Below are 18,378 nucleotides of genomic sequence, written 5' to 3'. Positions count from 1 at the left end.
ACTCCGCCCACTTGGTACGTCACGTACGGCGAGCCAAGAGGGACGAAAAGTCACGCACACACCTTCAGCAAACCCGACGCTGAGGTTATTCCCATAGCTGCATTGCTTTCATTCTATGACAACAAACGTCAAGTCATTTACCAAAGTTAAAACTTATTTTATAAACAATGTGCCACATAATATATTGCTAGAGAATATGTCATTGTCTTAACCAAAAATCATACCATTGTCTATGTACTCTACTACTTAATATAACCAAGTTCTGTATATATTACGCTGAGAAAAAACAAAACCATTGAATAAACCCTTGAAGCAATCATTTATCTCAACTCCCTTTGAATGCACAACACAATAAGTGAATAGGTTTTCTGCATAGTCAACTGACTTATCAAAGTTTGTTTAGAAAAATATGCAACAACTTCTGCTGAAAAATAGCATTTTATCATAACTGATGATGTCATTGTTAGTTAAAAAAAAAAAAAAAAAGAAGAAATCACACTTCCATATTTATAGTTCTCAGGTCCTTTTAAGAAAGTGAGATCACTGCACAGCGGGGGAAATAAATAGTATAACAGGGAAAGTGTGAGAATTTTTTTGTCACAGACTAATGCCTGAATGATTTGTTCATATTTTGTCATTTCAGGTTGTCTTTGACTAACATTGCTTTCTTTCCCTCTGGGTGCCATGAGCCACTCCACTCAGTTTTGGTCCAATCAGATTGAAAGAAAGACACGCGGTGAGGTGGACACATGTCACTGAGCTTCATGGCCGACCGCCCGTCCCACCTTTCAGCAGACACTAGAGTGTTTTTTGTTTTTTTTATTCCTCTCAACGACAAAAAGGGGCTTCAGTTCTTTTTTTTCCTCTTGCCCTTTTGCATGTTAAAGTCGTCTTGGTCCCTTTTCTCCTCCTCCAGATCTTCCTGCACAGCCATTCTCAGGCTGAAGAAGCGAAGCACAAAGAGACAGAAAGATACCATGAAATAAAGGCGGTACATATCACAGCTCTCTGTACAAAAAAAAGTCCACGTATAGTCGAGGACGGTGAGATGTATGTCTCACCTCCTGGCCTCCTCTTTCTGCATATCTTTCCAGCTGCTCTCCATGAATTTAAGTGCGTAGTCACTCTCGTCCCTGTACCTGAGGAGGTTAGAAGCAGATACAGTCTTTTTATATAGAACTAACAATACAGTAAGCAATGACTTGTAACCAGAATCGATGAGGACAACACTTACTTGTTCTTATCATAGCCAAAGATTTCCTTAATGTGCCTGGAAATGTCGTCCTGCGGTTCATCTCCATCATCGATAAAATCATCCATTTCTGAGTCACACTCTTCTTCATCTTCCTCGTATTTCCTCTTGTATGCAGAGGTGATAGGTGGCAACATTGGACCTGGATAAAAAAAAAAAAGAATTTTAAATTTGGGTATTGGCTGTTTTTTTAACATACTGTATGAAGCGGACATTTGGTCTTGCTTGTGGAGGTACGGAATGTGTAAACCAGCAAGCGGGTGTTTTGAGAATTATTGCGTTTATGAAAGTCAATTTCATGGTAAACGGTAAATGACATTGAAATTGTGTTTGAACGATAGCTGCTCTCTGACCCAGCAGGAACAACAAAGGCTGCCGAGTGCTGCTGACACACTTCATTCAGTTCAGCAAACAAACCCTTTGTCCCGTAATACCGAGTGTGTCGTTTCAGGCCGTTAGCAACATGTCAGAGGCTCTGTTATACTACATCATATCAAAACAGGCACCGTTTTAAGATACTTATTGTAGTATGTCGCTAATGAGGCAACGTGTAGAAAGTGTATTGCTTTATTACATACTATGCAATTGGTTCTGTGTACAGTGTAGGAGCTGGGAATACCTATGGGAATACTTAATTACAGAAAATGTAATTACACACACACACACACACACACACACACACACACACACACACACACACACACACACACACACACACACACACACACACACACACACACACACACACACACACACACACACACACACACACACACACACACACACACACACACACCAAGTCCAGTTGTTTAGCAATATCTCTTTATCGACTCTCCGATTCTAACCTGGTGGTCTGTTCATCATAAGTCTCTGTGGCATTCCTGGTCTGGGTGGCATCCCGGGTCTCTGTGGCATTCCCGGTCTGGGTGGCATCCCGGGTCTCTGTGGCATCCCGGGTCTCTGTGGCATGCCTGGCCGAGGAGGCACTCCCGGTCTGGGTCCACCAAAATTCTTGGATGAAATGGTCTCAGACACCACGGTGCACGCAGGTCTTCCAGGTCCTGATCCGATGCTGCCAGTCGGTCGCCCAGGTACTGGTCCTCCACTTCCAGGCCGACCAGGTCCCATCCCCGGAGGTCGGGATCCGCCACCTCGAGGGTGACCCTGTAGGCCACTCCCACCAGGCCTCGCCTGTGGGACCCCGCCAGCTCTTGCCTGTGGGACCCCGCCAGCTCTTGCCTGGAGTGGGCCTTCAGGCCTCGACTGAGGTTGGCTCCCTGCCTTAGGAGGGCCGCCCGATGAAGGCCTCATCACCGAATTACCGCTGGATTTGACAGCAGAGTTAATTCCAGGCCTTAGTGGTTCTCCCTTTCCAGACTTGTGGCCCCCGACTATAGGTCCCTGCTTCGATGAGCCACCCTGACTGGGCCTGGTCTGTTGGGAGCTCCCCTGTTGAGATCTTTGGCCTGTTACAGCTGAACCAGGAGTCCTGGTCCCAGGAATACCTGAGGCTCTTGATGAGCTTTCTTTTTTAATGATAAGGTCACTTGAAGTGCTGGATTTGTGGCTAGATGAGGGCTTGAGCCCCCCTTGTTTGGCTGAAACCTGAGAAGATGTGGCTTTCGAAGTACCTTTACCGTTCACGGCACCGGACGAACTAGAAAAGTTTGTCTTCGATCTGTCTCGATCGCTGTGCGACATCTTGGGTCTCTCTCTTTCTCTGTCACCAACAGAGGGCTTGGAAGAAGTCTGGCCTTTATCGCTCGTCGGTAACTTCTTTCCTGGCCCACTGGGAAGACGTTGCTTTTCTAGGGAGGCCTTTTGTGGTTTGCAGCTTTTCTGCTCCTTCTCAAAAGTGTTTTTTCTCACTGAACTAGAGCTGGCCTGAGATTTGCCGTCTCGGTCTCTGTCTGCCTTCGAGTCTTTGTTCGGTCTTTTAGCCCTGCGCTCCAGCTCCAGCTCCCTTATCTCGTCAGCTGTCCGGAGCCTGTCTTCATTTTTCGCGGCCTTGGCTTTCACCTCAACCGGCTCAAACTGCTTCTTCTCTGCCAATTTGAGTAACTCTGCAAAGTTCATGGGAGGCGGAGCGGGCTTGGGTGGCCCACTGGATTTTTTAGAGGAGGGCTTGCTGCTGCTACTGCTGCTACCACCACCATTTCCACTAAAACCTGTGGTTTTCCCAGGTCTCCGTAGTTCTGGCTCCGGCTCCGATTCTGAATCCGTCTGTTCATACTCATAATTATCCTCATCATCCGGGTCAATCGAGTTATTCCTAAAGCCCTCCTCATTCGTCGACCTTTCTTGCTGCATCTCTAGTTTTGATCTTCTCTTCTTAGGAAGCTCGACCACCGGGATGCCGTTGTAGCCTCGGAAATTGTCCTTAGTCCTGGAAGCCATGGCTCGTGCTTTACGGTCTGACTTCAACTCAACCCTCTTTGCTAGTAGTTCCTCCTTCTTTTTCTTCATTTGGACTTCTGAAAGAAGATACATAACAAAACAATCAATGAAGAATGCACTCTGCACCGTATGTATACGGCTCTTTGGTTATCCATCTGAACTTTAAGTTACCTTTCTTTTTGCTCTCACAGGTTTGTTTCTTCAGAAGCGCCTGCACAGCTGAAGGGTTTACGCCTTTTGACCTCGGGTACTTTTTGGGTGGTGCAGCTTGTAAACTGTATCTCTTCTGCTCAGAGAGACACACAATACGAGAACATTTACAGCATAGGGAACATAAAGCACCGTCTCTTCTAAAGTCTTAGTTATTCATCAGATATGTGGGCCTAAAGATCCCTATTGATTGGAAATATAAAAACTTGACAAGCAAACGGGATTTTGTAAATGCCTCGCGTGCACGTTGAAACACGAGGGTGAAAGTTAGCAGCTAGCTACTTTATCAGATCCCCTCTGACAGATGAGCTGGCACTTGTGTGCTCACAGGATTGGCCACAAATCCCCATTTTACCGTTCGGCCGGAGTAAATTGAGTGCAAGTGACATTATTTTTGACTTACCTGTACATTACTGGAGCTCGGATTTTGCGAGGCGATGTCCAATATATTATCAAAGTCCATCATTTTGGCAGCAGGTGATACTGCTGCTGTTAAGAGATAAATCAGGGCAGACTGAACCAGGGGGTGCTAATGCTATAGTTAGCGTTTAGCTTACAAACCAGGTAGATTGGCACGGGATTTAGCGTAACCAAGCGGCACTCAGATGGCTATAAGGAAAACACTTCATCAAAAACAGTCCATAGGATGTAAATCGGTGTCTCAGACAGTTAACGCTACTTTACTTCACCGGCTTACGTTAGCACATGCTAGCGAAGTTAGCATAAGCTAACCTTACGTTTACTGACGTTAGCCAACCAAGAAGCCCGAAAGACAAACTTTTGAACTGATGTCACACGCGAAAGTAAGGCCAGATCCATCAACATACCCATACGATTAAAGTCTACGGAGAGAAGACGACTAAAACTCTGACAAAACGTTAAGGTGACTGTTAGTAGAGACTACGGCGAGAGAGGCAGACGAATTCAATGATCCAAAGAGTACTTTAAGGAAGTGAGATGACTCACTTGTGCGTGTATCCGTCTTCGCGAGATTACAAAGAGTCAGTAAATAAATCATAGTTTTCGGTCATGGATCGATAATATATCGCTAACCAGAACAATACAAACAGCGTACCGTTTAATACACTATGCTATTAGAAAAACACTTTTTAACAAGTGTAGTCTACTCGTTTAATATGTTGATATTGATATTTAATATGTTGATATTAAAGTATCGAAACGAGGATTTTGGCATAAACGAGAATACTGTGAATGAACTGGCTTCAGTGGATTTTTAATAATTACATTTCACATTATGTAGGCAGGTGCGAGATGAAATGGTGTCACCTCATTTGCATTTGCATTGACATTTTTACGATGTATTTGACACATGACAAACAAACAAAAAGAGCACTGAAGAAATATAAATATATAATTTAATTCAACTTTATTTCATGAGTCTATATCAAATAAAACATAGTAAATACACACAACACTAGAACACCAACACCAATGTATAGTCAGTACCATATCAGAATGGTAGACTTATATTTAACAAATCACATGTAAAAAATTATTTCACGGTATTTCCACTTTGATCAGCTACGTAAAGCGACTGTATTCCATCCAAGTTGCATGTGACGGCTGTATGGTTTCTTTACGCAATGTCCGTCCTAAAATAATGTTGGCACTTGTAGACCACATGATGTCGCTACCATTGTGGATATTCTTCATCAAGTTAACACAACGCAACCTGTTATAGCCTCATCATATTACATAATCATAGCTCCCACGCGATAGAGCACTGAAGCTGGTCAATACTATTTTTTTATTATTTATGTCCTGTTTGGGTATAAATATTGTATCATGTTTTAGAGACTGTATTTAAACCTGTCTATATATTAAGTGGAATAAAAGTGAAAATATGTACCACTTAAATTTAATATAGCCAAAGTATCGTACAAATGAAATGCTCCAGTAAAGTACCTCAAAATTCAATTTAACTAGGCTACAATATTTGAGTGATTTGAGTACTTTTCACCAACTGCAATTTCAATGTTTTCCACATGGGACCATAGCTCCTGTTTGAAGTTTTTGTATGATACCTGTCAGTATGTAAAAAGTGTATAGCTACTAGCTCATGTGTTTAATATATAGCAACAACAGAGAAAATAACTAAGAATGAGAGAGAGAGGGAGAGAGAGAGAGAGAGAGAGAAAATAAAGACATATGTTATTATAATGACACTAACTTGGGTTACACAGTTTCATTCTATTCATTGTAAACTCATTTTTTTAATAACACTAATATTGAAGATCAGTGTTGTCATATTGATGTGCATATGGGATGTTAGGGGGAAACGTTTGCTAACATCTGATGCAAGACAAGCAAAGTGGAGAGCTCAAACTGAAGGGAAATCAGACAGAAGATTCCTTTATTTTAACATATTACAGCAACATTTCGATCTCATCGAGATGTTTTCCAGACCTATTGTCTGAATTCATAACGCCTAATCTGACCCTTTAACAAAGGATTGTTGGAACACAATCAATAATAAACTCGAAGCAAATCTTTCCATCGGCTCTGTAAAATGTAAATAAAGGCCATCTGCTCCGATATGTAAACAGGAGTCTGCTCCTCCTATCAGGGCGTCCCTCACGTCTCGTCTCAACCCGCCCCTTCACTGCCACTCTTTGCTCCTATTGGTCAAACAGAGATAGCCCCGCCCACGCGGCGGCTCGTCTCTCACTTCCTACTGGACGTCGGGCCGCCCATCGGAGCGAAGACAAAAACAATCGGCATCCCCCCGACAGTACAACACAAACAGGAGGACCCAAGCCGAATATTGATATATACGTAAAAATTCCTTTCTCACCGACACGGACACCACTAAGGGAGAAATGGTTTCTCCGGTAACAGTGGTGAGTATCTCCTTCAAGCCCGCGTTGGTATTTTACACACTATAACAGGAATAAGTGGAGCTAGTTCAGCTAACGTTGCAGGAAAACACTCCGAAAATACAACAGTCCATCTTGATGTGTCTATCACGTTCTTTATCGAGTGACTGTCGAGTTGGTAGTAAATTGTTTAATGTTTTATTTGCGTTATTTTGACTTCGAAGGCTGGTGCGTGCTCATTAGTTTATCATTTAATTAGCAATTAATATCTGTGTGCTAAATTGAAAATGTTCAGGCGGTACCCTTGGACACCCACGTTTTTGTCAAAATCACCATGCCTCGTTATTTGGGTTGTGTGTGTCACTGGAAGCAGGAACTTTTATGTTCAGTGTCGTCGTTTCCTTCACATTTTGACACGATTTTTTTAGCAGCGACTGTTCACACTGTCCCGTCTCGACATTCCACGAACAGGAGGACGTTTCCACCAATTTCCAAAGGCAGCCCCTGACAAAAAAAAACAACCAAAAACCTGTCATGTGACGACCTTTTTTGTCTGTTTTTTCTCCCCCTTCAGGAACGCATGCGCCGAGCGGTGCCCCGCTGCTGCTGCTGCCCTTCTTTTCATCTCCTTTGCTGTAGCTCTGCTTTACATAGACTCTCTTGTTTGCCATGTGCATTAGCTACATCATTGACTCAAGTGCCATTGCAGGAAATTGACCATCCTGACACAAAAAAAAGAAAAAGAAATGACAGTGACAGTGACAGCTACATGAATAATTGAACCGGCCGAGCATCCTCTTACTTGGACTGAGCTGCTATGACATTTTAGCCCTTTTGCAGGGGCCAACTTGGCCTGCAGTGAACCCTGATGTGATACTAGCAGAGGTGCCTGTGTGGAGGAATGCTTGCCATATAAACTGGTTGCTGTAGTGATGATGATGCCGTGCAGGCCCCGGGGTTGCACAGCTTTGCTTTAAAGCCTTGGCCCCACTATTGCAGTAAGAGGGGCAGGTACACGCACGTACCGAGACCAAATACTGTCGGACACATTTGTCTCCCTCCAATTTGGAAAGAAAAAAGTGGGCAAGCAAATGTAACCGACTTTGTGACCGTCATGAGACATCACAAACAAAAGCCCGTTAATCGTCATCATGTTCCACTTAATGTGCCTTATTTTTGTCATCGGTGGTCTCCGAGTGTTGTACGATCTGCAGTTCTGATTGACATTTAAAAAGGTACGTTGTAATAATTGAGAAGTAGATAAATAAAAATAGCAGTGGGTTTAAGCTATGTAAGTTCACCCCTCTATCTCTATACCCAGAGGTAAAATACTGCTGCTATAACTTTATTATATATCGACCTAAAACACAGTGTTATTTAGGCTTTCTTTTTTATTTCTCACTCTAAACTAGGATACTATAAAGACTGTCACACTCCATGCCATCTGGTGAACTGACTGTTGTGCTCATAAGGGAGTTTATCAACTTTTGTCTTTTACAGATGATCTACAGTCAGCAGATACTGTCCTTAACTAATGAGGACTTTGCACTCGTCGAGTCATTAGATTATTGTAGTGCCCAAATGTTTTAACAGCACTAAGGTGTATGATGAGATCGATAGTTCTTATTTTGTGGAAGAGCACCGGTATATTTTGTGCTGCAGCTGATCTTAAGTCATCCTTGCAGTTGAAGCAGCTGTAAGAGGAATCCTTCCCAGGGCAGCGTTGTGTGATGCTACTTGTAAATAACATTGTCATATGACTCACATGCCAGCTGTGTCTGCCAGGACCATACTTATGTTACAGTTCCACTCTGCCAGATTGCGTACACAAGACTTTACAGGACTCTTTTTTTTTTTTAAATGTTTCTAACACTCAGCTAGCGTATGACCCAGAAACATTGAATATATGTTAGGCCTGGATGTTGTTCAGTGCTTCAGTGCAGTGCTTTTGTTGCTTCATGGTTGATACAGAAGTATTAGCGACTGACAGCTGCTTGTTACTTCCACGACTGCAGTTACGAGGCGAGCTCGGGCTCAAATGTTTGATCGTTTGCTAGCGAAAGAAGCAGTGCATCTCTGTCGTAGCTAAAAAAAAACAACAACCTATTGCTTGTTAGTGACCATGCAAATGCAGTCAATCAGTAACTATGTTATCGTTTAACAGAGGACAGAGGCAGCTGTTTGCAGCCAGTCAGCTGTGCTGCAGCACTTCATTTAGAACGTGATCATTCAGACGACAACATGATGACACGATGAGGATTCTTCGTTTTTTGCCTCCCAAGTGAGGCAGCATGTTCTGTTCTTTCATGCTGGCGACAGCTGACTGTCAAGCAGCGGCTCATAGCCGTCGCTAATGTCCCATTCAGTGTCCCTGCAGACAAACGGACGCCTCAATCAGTGTGAGTGTAAGTACAGCTGAGACCATACCGGGCCGCAAAGACCCGGGACTCTCTTTCAGGAACGAGACGCTGAGCGGGGGACCTGAAACCCTTACATCCACTATGAATTCCACTCGGCAATTAGGCCTTATTGTTGTAACAATTTGATGCAATGTGAACACTTGCATCAGATATTATAGCTGTAAGGTTTAATTTAGATTAAAGTCTAAACGCTGTTTCAGGCCAGCTAATGCTAGCGTGAGACACACACATTTCTTGGAAGATTTGTGTGTTTTGTGGACTAGGTGTGTAGCTACACACATTGTACATTGTGATACGTTGTGTGTAGATACAGGAAGTTTACATGAACAACAATAAAAGGGAAACTTTGAAGTATGGCTCAAACGCAGCGGGAATAGGACCAAAGGTTGTGGGAATCTCTGACTTCCTACCACCTTCCTCCATGGAATCATTTCTCACCCTCCTAATCCCTTACTGTACTCTAGTGTGTGTGTGTGTGTGTGTGTCTGTGTGTGTGTGTGTGTGTGTGTGTGTGTGTGTGTGTGTGTGTTCCCCCCACAAATAACCGTTTGTGATCGTGGATCATTGAACCTAAATCTCATTGTGCTTTTTCTTGCAGATCTCAGGCAAAATATTCTCTCACTGCACTTTATTAAATACTAGATCTGCCCTATCTGTACAACGCCCCCGACAGAACGACAGAAATGTGTTGTGTTGTCCTGCGTCCTGTGCTTAAGTATCCCCCCCCCCCCCCCCACTTTGGCCTGACAAACAGAGTTATGGTGTTGGCTGGTCTGGGAGTGTTGCCAGGTTTGTCTCCTCTGCTTGGCACTCACCACACATGCACATTTTTGTCATAAGATTAGCTTTAGTCCTTATTTATGTATCCATTTGTTTTATGAAGACCATTGAGAGTAATTAATGGAGAGTAGAGTCCATTAGTTCACATTATACACCTAGAATGAGATTCCTCTCATGCTACTTGCATCTGGAAGAGACTACTAAGAGATACTATCTTAAATGTATATGTAAGCAGACTATGTAAAAATACATAAATAATATAGCAGCTTATTGTGTTACTGATCTCAGCCTTGTCATATTACTCCGGCGTAAACCTGTTATTCCTCTTTTTCTGCTGCTTTGGTGGACAGCTGAAACTTTTTAAAGAAAAAGACTGGAACTGTCCTAAGTTGTGTAAGATCACTGAGACAATGAAACACAAGGTGTCAGAAAGAAGCCATGGAAAACATTTATCAGTAAAATTCCATCCATTGGAGATACCACAATGCCACAATTTGGGAGTTTAGTTGAGAAGAAAAATATTAAAGTTTTGGTTCCAAAACCACAGTGGAAGATCTGAGTGAATGCGAAAACAACAGGACGTCTGTGTTTCTGGCCAGTCCTTAGTCACTTTAGAGCTTCAAATGCTCTACAACCAGATCTACAGATACCCAGAGACAGTAGAGTTCAGCTAGAACTGGAGTGATATGTCCTCGCTTCTCAAGATATTCAGTGCGTTGTGGCTTCCCAATAAAGTTGGATGCTTGTGACCGTGTGTGTTTAATCCCGTGTGTTTCCCTGCTGTGATATTAGTCACATCAGCGACACCGGGGCAGGCTTGAGGTCAAACCTCTACGGTCACTTGGGCCGGTCTTTTATCGAGCGCTTGTGCAATCGAGGCCTTCCCCTTCCTCCCCTCCTCCAGGAGCATAAACCATATGAACTAGAGTGACCCCCCCCCACAACTCACTCGTCCTATCCTAAATCCAGCTGTCATGTGAGTGCTTGTAACCCCGTCTTCCTCACTGTCCCCTCTTCCCTAAAGCTTCCTGCCTCCATGCTTCTTTTCCTGCTTCTTCTCGTCTGCCCTACTTACGCCTTCTTTTGTGAATATTGTAATCAGAGCTTTTTCACATTTGGTATACTTTACCACAGCATGTGTGTGGAGACAGGCGCAAAAGGGCCACTGGAAAATAGTTATTTGGGACATCAGATAGCAGTCTCTGCAACCCCTTTCCCTGATGCACTATGACCCCCCCCCCCCCCCCCCCCCCACCCTCTCCCTGTCTCACTTGTATCCTCCTCATCTCTCCTCCAGTGACCTCGGCTCTAGTGAACCCTCACTCGATTCCTCTGTCTCCTAGCTCAACCTCTCCTTTCTTCTCCTTGATGCCAGAGGCCCTTTTTTTTTCTTAAGCCCAGAGAGCCATTCTCAGCACCATAGGCGGTCATTCCAGAGTTTTTTTTAATTATTATTATTTCTTTTCACCCTGTAGGGGCCTCATGCTTTTGGACAGAAAGAAATACGACAGGTAACACAGCTTGAAAGAAGAAATTGAGACTTGCTCGCCAGTTCTCAAGAACATGAGACACAGAGAAAAAAGCTGAAGCAGAGGAGGAGAGGAGAAACTAAAAAGAGACTGGGAGAAAAGGTTACAGGGAGTCAAAGGAGCAGCGTGGAGCCGTTTGCGTTTCCCCTTCTACTTGCTGTTTCTGCAAGAGTTTCGCTTCAGCCACAAAACACGTGGATGTCTGACACAGTGATGTAAACTAGTGACCACACTGTTCCGGTCCTAACCCAAACCACTCGGCCAAATAAGGAGAAGCACTTCTAGTTAGCTGCTTGTGTTCCCTTGTTTATAGACGTGAGATACTGGACCTCAAACACGCACACAGTGCTCACTGTTCCTGTGATATATTTCAAGCCGTCTGCCCCTCCGAGACAAATTACCTTTTGATAAATCTAGTTGCGATAACAGTGTCAACATTGTTTCACTGAATGGAGTTACCTTGTGCGAGTGCTGCTAAACGGACTAAATGAATAATGTCAATATTTAATCTGCGTTTCAGGTCAAGAGTGAAGGCCCAAAGCTGGTGCCATTCTTCAAGGCGACCTGTGTATACTTTGTCCTGTGGCTGCCCACCTCCAGCCCGTCCTGGTTCAGCGCACTCATCAAATGTCTACCCATCTTCTGCCTCTGGGTGTTTCTACTGGCTCATGGGTTCAGCTTCCTAGGTGCCCACTCCAGTGCCCGCAAGATCTTGGCGGGCCTCATCTTCTCTTCTCTGGGTGACGCCTTTCTCATCTGGCAGGAGCAGGGCTACTTTGTCCACGGTGAGGAGAAAGTTTCTGTCGCTTCGATCGCCACTGCTGTTGGTAAAAGCATAAGTGTATCTGGGAAGTCGCGGTGACATTGCTTCGAAAATGTTCAACGGGGCAAAAGACATGAGCGGTCAGATAATCATACGGGTTTTTAACAACGCGCCAAAACTACAAATATAAGAGCCGAGTTGTTTATTTTCTTTACTTTGCTTTGGACAGGTAGAGAGGATGCTACTTTGTAAGATTTAAATCATATCCACACGTCTACTGTCCTGCAGGCCTTCTGATGTTTGCTATCACGCACATCCTCTACTCATCCGCCTTCGGGATGAAGCCCGTCAACGTGTCCGCCGGCCTGGCGGTCACCGCCGTGTCCTCTGTGAGCTACATGCTGCTGTACCCCTACCTGTCGGGCCCCTTCACCTACCTGGTGGGGGTCTACATCGCTCTGATCGGCTTCATGGGCTGGAGGGCCATCGCGGGCCTGCAGCTGGCCAACGACCTGTGGACCTGGACCAAGCTCTCCGCCTGCCTGGGCTCCGTGCTCTTCATGGTCTCCGACCTCACCATCGCCGTCAACAAGTTCTGCTTCCCCGTGCCCTATTCGCGGGCCATCATCATGGCCACCTACTACGCCGCCCAGATGCTGATAGCGCTGTCGGCCGTGGAGTGCCAGGAGGCGGAGGTGGCCAGGAAGAGAACGTGAGGTGCCGCGACGTCCGCAGTGAACGGCCGCGAGGCCCCGAAGTGATCATGGACACATCTCACTGCCAGATCCCCTCAACCCTCATCTCAGTGTGGCGCTCCCACGCCGTTGTTACCATGACGACTGGTTCACTACAGTCTTCACATGCGGCTATCACCCTACGACCCGACTAGTATGGTAGTCTCACACCTGTCTCCTTACCACCACGGTAGTATTATCTGCAGCCAACAGTCCTAGAATGTCTGTCTCTCAAGCCTAGTAGTATTAGTAGAGAGTATTACTTTACTTTTAACTGTTTTAATTTAAGGGGAGCATGTCACTGGGGACCTTCAAGGAGTGTGTGTGTGTGTGTGTGTGTGTGTGTGTGTGTGTGTGTGTGTGTGTTTGATTAACACTCTTTACCTCGCAGTCCCATCACACGCAGTCGCCACACTGACTCCCTCCTCCCATGTCTACTCTCAGTGGTCCAATAACACAATTTAACATCAGAGTTTTGTTGAAAAGGGATTTCTTTGGCTTTTCACTCTCTGTTGCTCTGTTAAATGAAGGGTTCTGTTCTTACAGTCAGGAGCATGTCCACCCCTGCTTTTATTATCTGCAGTCCCTTCCATTTCATTGACAACAACCACTCAGCCGCAGTGTCAAAACAAATCATAAAAACCCAGTTTCTCCGGATGGATGATTTAGGATGTGCTTGAATAACTAGATGTACAGAGAAAGAATGCCAGAGGCCGAGACAAACAAATAGGTGGAAAAGGCTAGCGGGGACGGTCGACGGCTATGTGTTGTAGTGATCGAGAGGAGGAGGTGTTTATGAGGAAACCTGATTCTTTCAGCTGAAATGTAATTGACACCTGCTGTCACAAAGAGAACACATTGTAGTCCCAGCAGACCGCTGTGCACCGGACTAAAACGTGTAGAGTTGTCCGTGTCTCAAACTATGAAGGATACAAATCACTAAAACTAAGAAGCATTTTCCTCTTAATGACTAAACCTGAAGCCAAAATGAACCCTTCATTGTAAACATTCTCACACGCTGTACATGTCTTTCAGGTTTTGTACCGTGTTTGTCAGAAACGTACGTGCGAATGTCGACCTGCTCACACACCTGACACCTACGCCCCCCCTGCCGTTTCACTTATGAGGAAAAGTCCATGGGGTTCTTATTGCTGGACTAGATCAGCTGACCCATGCTGTCGTTGGCCTGGGACCATGTTGTAGAGAGCGAAAACAAAGAGTTATGTTACTGGCTGGAATCTTACTGTGGGAACTGTACAAGTACAAGTCCATTTACCATTCACCATAAACATACACATTGCCCCGGGGCTTCCTGACTGAAAAGGGAGATGATGAGGGAACTGACTTGTCATGTGAGCGAACAGTTATCCCATTATTCCCAATAATTCCTTCTCACAGGACAGTTTTAATCCTGCAAAATCCACTGCGGCTAATCCCCGACAGGTCGGCTGATATTCCGTCTTTCATCTATCGTGCATTTCCCCCGCTCACCTTTCATTTGTTTCACCCTCAGCAAACTACTTTATGCTGGAATTAAGTAGCTGGAAGTACACTGTAACCCTTTCCTCAGATGTCTACATACAGTACATGCATGTTTTGAGTGCGTGTGTGTGTGTGTGTGTGCGTGTGGGAGAGTGTGTGTTTTCGTAGTCTTGGCTATTGAGTGTGCACCTGTGACAAATCCGAACCAACAGAAATGCATCATAGTTTGTAGAAACACTTTGGGATGGGGGGGGGGGGGGGGTTACAGTAGTATTTGATTGGGTGCAGTATGCTCAGACTGGTGTGTGTACATTCTTAAGGTTTAATTGGACCTTAATAGTAAACATGTTCATTGGCGGACTAGCCTCCTCTTGAATACACTCTCCACCTATTACCTAGTATACATCACTGGCATTATGATTAATACCACTAACAGTTTGTGTATTGGAAAGAAAATCGATTTGATCACAAATCTACACCAGACAAGTATTAACCACTAACACAAACAGCAAAGAGAGCGCTTTAGTTATTTAGTGGTTCACTACACATGCACCTTGATGTGAGATATCGTGCTGTATACTAAACAAACAGGCGCGGAAAAATAAACCGACTCTTATGTTATGGGTTCCTTTTCTGAAGGGTCGATGACCCCTGGAGCTGTGGGTGACACGCCGGCATACGCTCAAAACAACCACACACATCTAAACATGTTTATGCATCACACCAGCCACCATGGCACATCTGCAGGCAGACCGTGGTTTCAAGATTTCCTATCGAAAGCAGTCTTAGTTTGACCGGGAAAGACACTCAGCCCGATCCGTCGGATCCTGACCGCTGCTTTGCCGGACAGTTCCTCAATCTCCTTTTTGGCCTGTCAGCATGCACGTCAGCACAGTTATTTCTGCTTCGTCAGTCAGAAGTGTTCCGGGCCGTGTTTCCATTTTTTTTTTTTTTCTCCCAGCATTGCTGAAACGTCCCACTCTGCCGAGCACGTTCTGTCAACAATTAGTATCAGCCGTCGTGCGGGGGGGACATCCAAAGAGGCTCTGCTTTAAGCTGTCTTCAATCGGGGTTTCAGTGAAGTACAAACAGATACGCTGGTTAACACGACTAGTGTGCAGTCTGACGACATGGAGTCAAGCCGTCTTACTCACCCTTACTATATGGGCTATTTATGTAAGATACCATATTGAGTCAGAAAGGATCTGACTCTGGAGGATTTAATACTCTGTTTCTCCTCCGTCGTCTCTATTTTTACTTGGCTTGGGCGCAGATAACCAAAGCTGAAAGCATGATAGAAAACTGAACTCATTTCACTTGAACTTGTTAGCATCAGAGCCCTCTCCTCGTGTATCAAACAACCTTTTGTGTGTGTTTTGTTTGTTGATGAAGGAGTGCATTTGGCCCTCCGAGTAGGAAGGTCAATGTTGAGCGATACTGTAGCTGTGAAATAGGCGAGCAGTTGAAATATGACACACAGGGGAAGACTCCTTTTCCATCCGGCGCGTTAGCAGCCCCCCCCCCCCCCCCCCCACCAACCTCCCCCCCACAGATGGCAGGCCATCAGGCGCATCGCTTTACCTCAGCCTGTCATCAGCCCTGTTGTTCTGTGCTCTGTGCGTGCAGACAAAAGGTATCTGAGAGAGCTGTGGGTGACCAGTATGGTGTACGAGTAATGAGCCGGAACCAGTGGCTGTTGTAGTAGAGCGGGGCCCGCGGTTTCACTCGGTCCCCCTCCAATAAGTTGGCCTGATCGAACATTTTCTCTCTCTTTCTTTTTGCTGCTGTTTCTTGTGATGTTTGATCTGAAGCCTTTTGCTGCTGACATTCAAAACATAGAGCTGTACGGTTGGTGTATTCTCATCACGCATGTCAAGTAGGTTGACATGAATCCTCCATGTCAGCGCTCGTCTACAGTGATGGGAAAGGTGCACGCCACACACCCATTTGTTTTTATGACTACGACTGACAGTCCCCCCATCAGTATGACGAGTATGTAAAAGTAACGGCATCTTCTCTTTGTGATGTTCATCTGAATCTACTGTGTGCTGCACTTTTCTGTATACAAGGCCAGTCAATCTCTCTTTAAGCAGCTATAGTGTTATAAACTAAAGGATTGTTGTGTACTGTATCCTTTTAAGTATATGCTTCCTTTTGTTTTCCTTTAACTCCTTACATTTGTGTTTGAAGAGAGACAACAGAAGTTAGTTTTCATGTTGCACAATAAAGTGACGCATGGGAGAATCAGCATTTTTATTTAAATGATATTAGTAGCTCTTGAATTTTATCCTTTTTTTTTTAGCAGAAAAGCCGCCCCAAGTGTTGTTTTTGCCTGTCACTGTGGAAAGAGCTGGGTTTTTTTACAATGCATCACCTGACTTCATTTTATGAACAAATATTGCATCTCTTTAATTCTAGGATATACTTTACCTTGTTGTCCTTGATTTTCACTTTGTGATTTCTTTTTTTTTGTCATGACCGTAGAGATGAAATAGTTTCTTTGCTGTAGTGAAACTGCTATGAATGTGAATATCTATTGGAAAAATAAATGCAAGTACAATGCAACTTCAACATTACATGCTTTGGTCTTCTCTTGTTTGTTTACCCGAATCAAAGGTTCGAGAATGTCAGCTGACCTTTATGACTGGTCAGTGTTTTGTGTTTCTACAGAAGCTGTTGGCCCTCAGCAGCTAAAGTGGCGTTAAGGCAGAAAGGACTGGAGGACAACAGAGCGCTCTGTTCTAGTGACTGCTGCGCTCTTTTGTCTGGCCGAGGTGGAAAATGTGCTTTCAACAGGCTTTAACTCTGTGGAACCTCATCCAGACGTCTACCAATACTTCCTCTTGTCTTCTCGTTGTGCTTTTTCCCCTTTTTATGCACACACACACACACACACACACACACACACACACACACGCACGTCATAGTGCAGTGCCAGTTCTTTCCAAATGCATCTCATTCGTTCGCAGCCAAGGTTTAACGATAAAGAAACTCCAGTCTTCTTTAAATGAATCTCCAAATAAATCTTACTGTACAATATTGCCTCATTCAAGTTATGTATTTAAAGATTTAGTCTTATGAATGCACTCAGAGATGTATTAAGCTCTCTTTGGGTGCAGCAGCCTTTAGTTTCTGTCAAACAGACTGTCTATTCAGGCTGTTTCCACCTTATTGTGCCGTAGCCGAGCAGTGAGGAGGCGGAAGGTACCAGTGACGTCGGTTCACTGCCCCGTCGGTGATTAATTTACTTGAGCCTGGCAACCGGACATTACCAGTCTCGTGGTGGCTGTGGAGAGATGGAGTTTGTTTGAGCCAGCACAGTGACGTCAGGATGGAGAGGGGTCGCGACCGCTCTCTTGTCTATTTGGCAGCTCTTTACCGGACCACGCTCACTGTCTCAAGCAGCGGCAGACCATTCAGAGGCCATGCCTATACAGAGGCTGTCAGGCCTCTTTAACCCAGAGGGAAGCCGTCACACAATACCGTTGGAAAGTAAAAGGAAAGCTTTTAGTTTTGTTTCTACACACAGCGTCGACAAGGCACAAATGAGCGTGTTATGGCTAACACACATGCAAAGCTGATCACCTGGCCTCAATCAAACTTATGTGTTTCAGCTACAGTCGATCAGACTGCAATCGTGAATGCAAAAAGCACACGGAAACAATCTAGAATTTATCTTGCATGTTTCCTGTCAATGACTTCAAAGGATTTGCAATAGACATGACACAGTTTGTGTTAACTTGTCCAGTTACTTTGTGTCACCTGAAAAAATAGGATTACAGCTGCTTCACAGCTCTTTGAATGCGGATGATAACACCTGCAAAGCTGAGGGTCAGCACCCCGCCCTCGTCGTTTTATTTCAATTCAAATAATGTTCTAGACAGAGACCATACAAAATAAATACTGGCAGCATTGAATCCACAGTGGCAAGTTATGGAAGGTGAAATCATTTCTATTTTTTGTTTGGGGTATAT

General features: G+C 44.6%; 2 protein-coding genes across 2 annotated transcripts; one reads left to right on the top strand and one right to left on the bottom strand.

Moving 5' to 3' along the window:
• Positions 1–142: 142 nt before the first annotated feature.
• Positions 143–4,761, bottom strand: spty2d1 (SPT2 chromatin protein domain containing 1). The gene is made up of 6 exons (XM_079162571.1): positions 4,263–4,761; positions 3,821–3,935; positions 2,098–3,726; positions 1,235–1,394; positions 1,062–1,139; positions 143–941 (listed from the first exon to the last, which is right to left on the bottom strand). Exons 1-6 carry the CDS (start codon positions 4,323–4,325, stop codon positions 848–850), a joined length of 2,139 nt encoding a protein of 712 aa, XP_079018697.1. The 5' UTR covers positions 4,326–4,761; the 3' UTR covers positions 143–847.
• A 1,832-nt stretch (positions 4,762–6,593) lies between these two features.
• tmem86a (transmembrane protein 86A) lies at positions 6,594–13,057 on the top strand. Its single transcript, XM_079163408.1, has 3 exons — positions 6,594–6,720; positions 11,946–12,210; positions 12,477–13,057. Exons 1-3 carry the CDS (start codon positions 6,700–6,702, stop codon positions 12,902–12,904), a joined length of 714 nt encoding a protein of 237 aa, XP_079019534.1. The 5' UTR covers positions 6,594–6,699; the 3' UTR covers positions 12,905–13,057.
• The last annotated feature ends 5,321 nt before the right edge of the window (positions 13,058–18,378 follow it).

This window comes from Pholis gunnellus (assembly GCF_910591455.1).
Source record: "Pholis gunnellus genome assembly, chromosome: 7".
Classification (NCBI taxonomy): Eukaryota; Metazoa; Chordata; class Actinopteri; order Perciformes; family Pholidae; genus Pholis; species Pholis gunnellus.
Note: the sequence above shows the minus strand (reverse complement) of the source record. Positions and strands in the feature narration are given on the sequence as shown.

Bases quoted from the DNA above. Each gene is read 5' to 3' on its own strand.
- spty2d1 (XM_079162571.1), bottom strand. From the start codon at position 4,325: ATGATGGACTTTGATAATATATTGGACATCGCCTCGCAAAATCCGAGC. The intron at 3,936-4,262 runs GTAAGTCAAAAA...CTCTCTGAGCAG, and splicing joins CGAGCTCCAGTAATGTACAG to AAGAGATACAGTTTACAAGC. The intron at 942-1,061 runs GTGAGACATACA...TCGCTTCTTCAG, and splicing joins CAGAAAGAGGAGGCCAGGAG to CCTGAGAATGGCTGTGCAGG.
- tmem86a (XM_079163408.1), top strand. From the start codon at position 6,700: ATGGTTTCTCCGGTAACAGTG. The intron at 6,721-11,945 runs GTGAGTATCTCC...TCTGCGTTTCAG, and splicing joins TGGTTTCTCCGGTAACAGTG to GTCAAGAGTGAAGGCCCAAA. The intron at 12,211-12,476 runs GTGAGGAGAAAG...ACTGTCCTGCAG, and splicing joins GCAGGGCTACTTTGTCCACG to GCCTTCTGATGTTTGCTATC.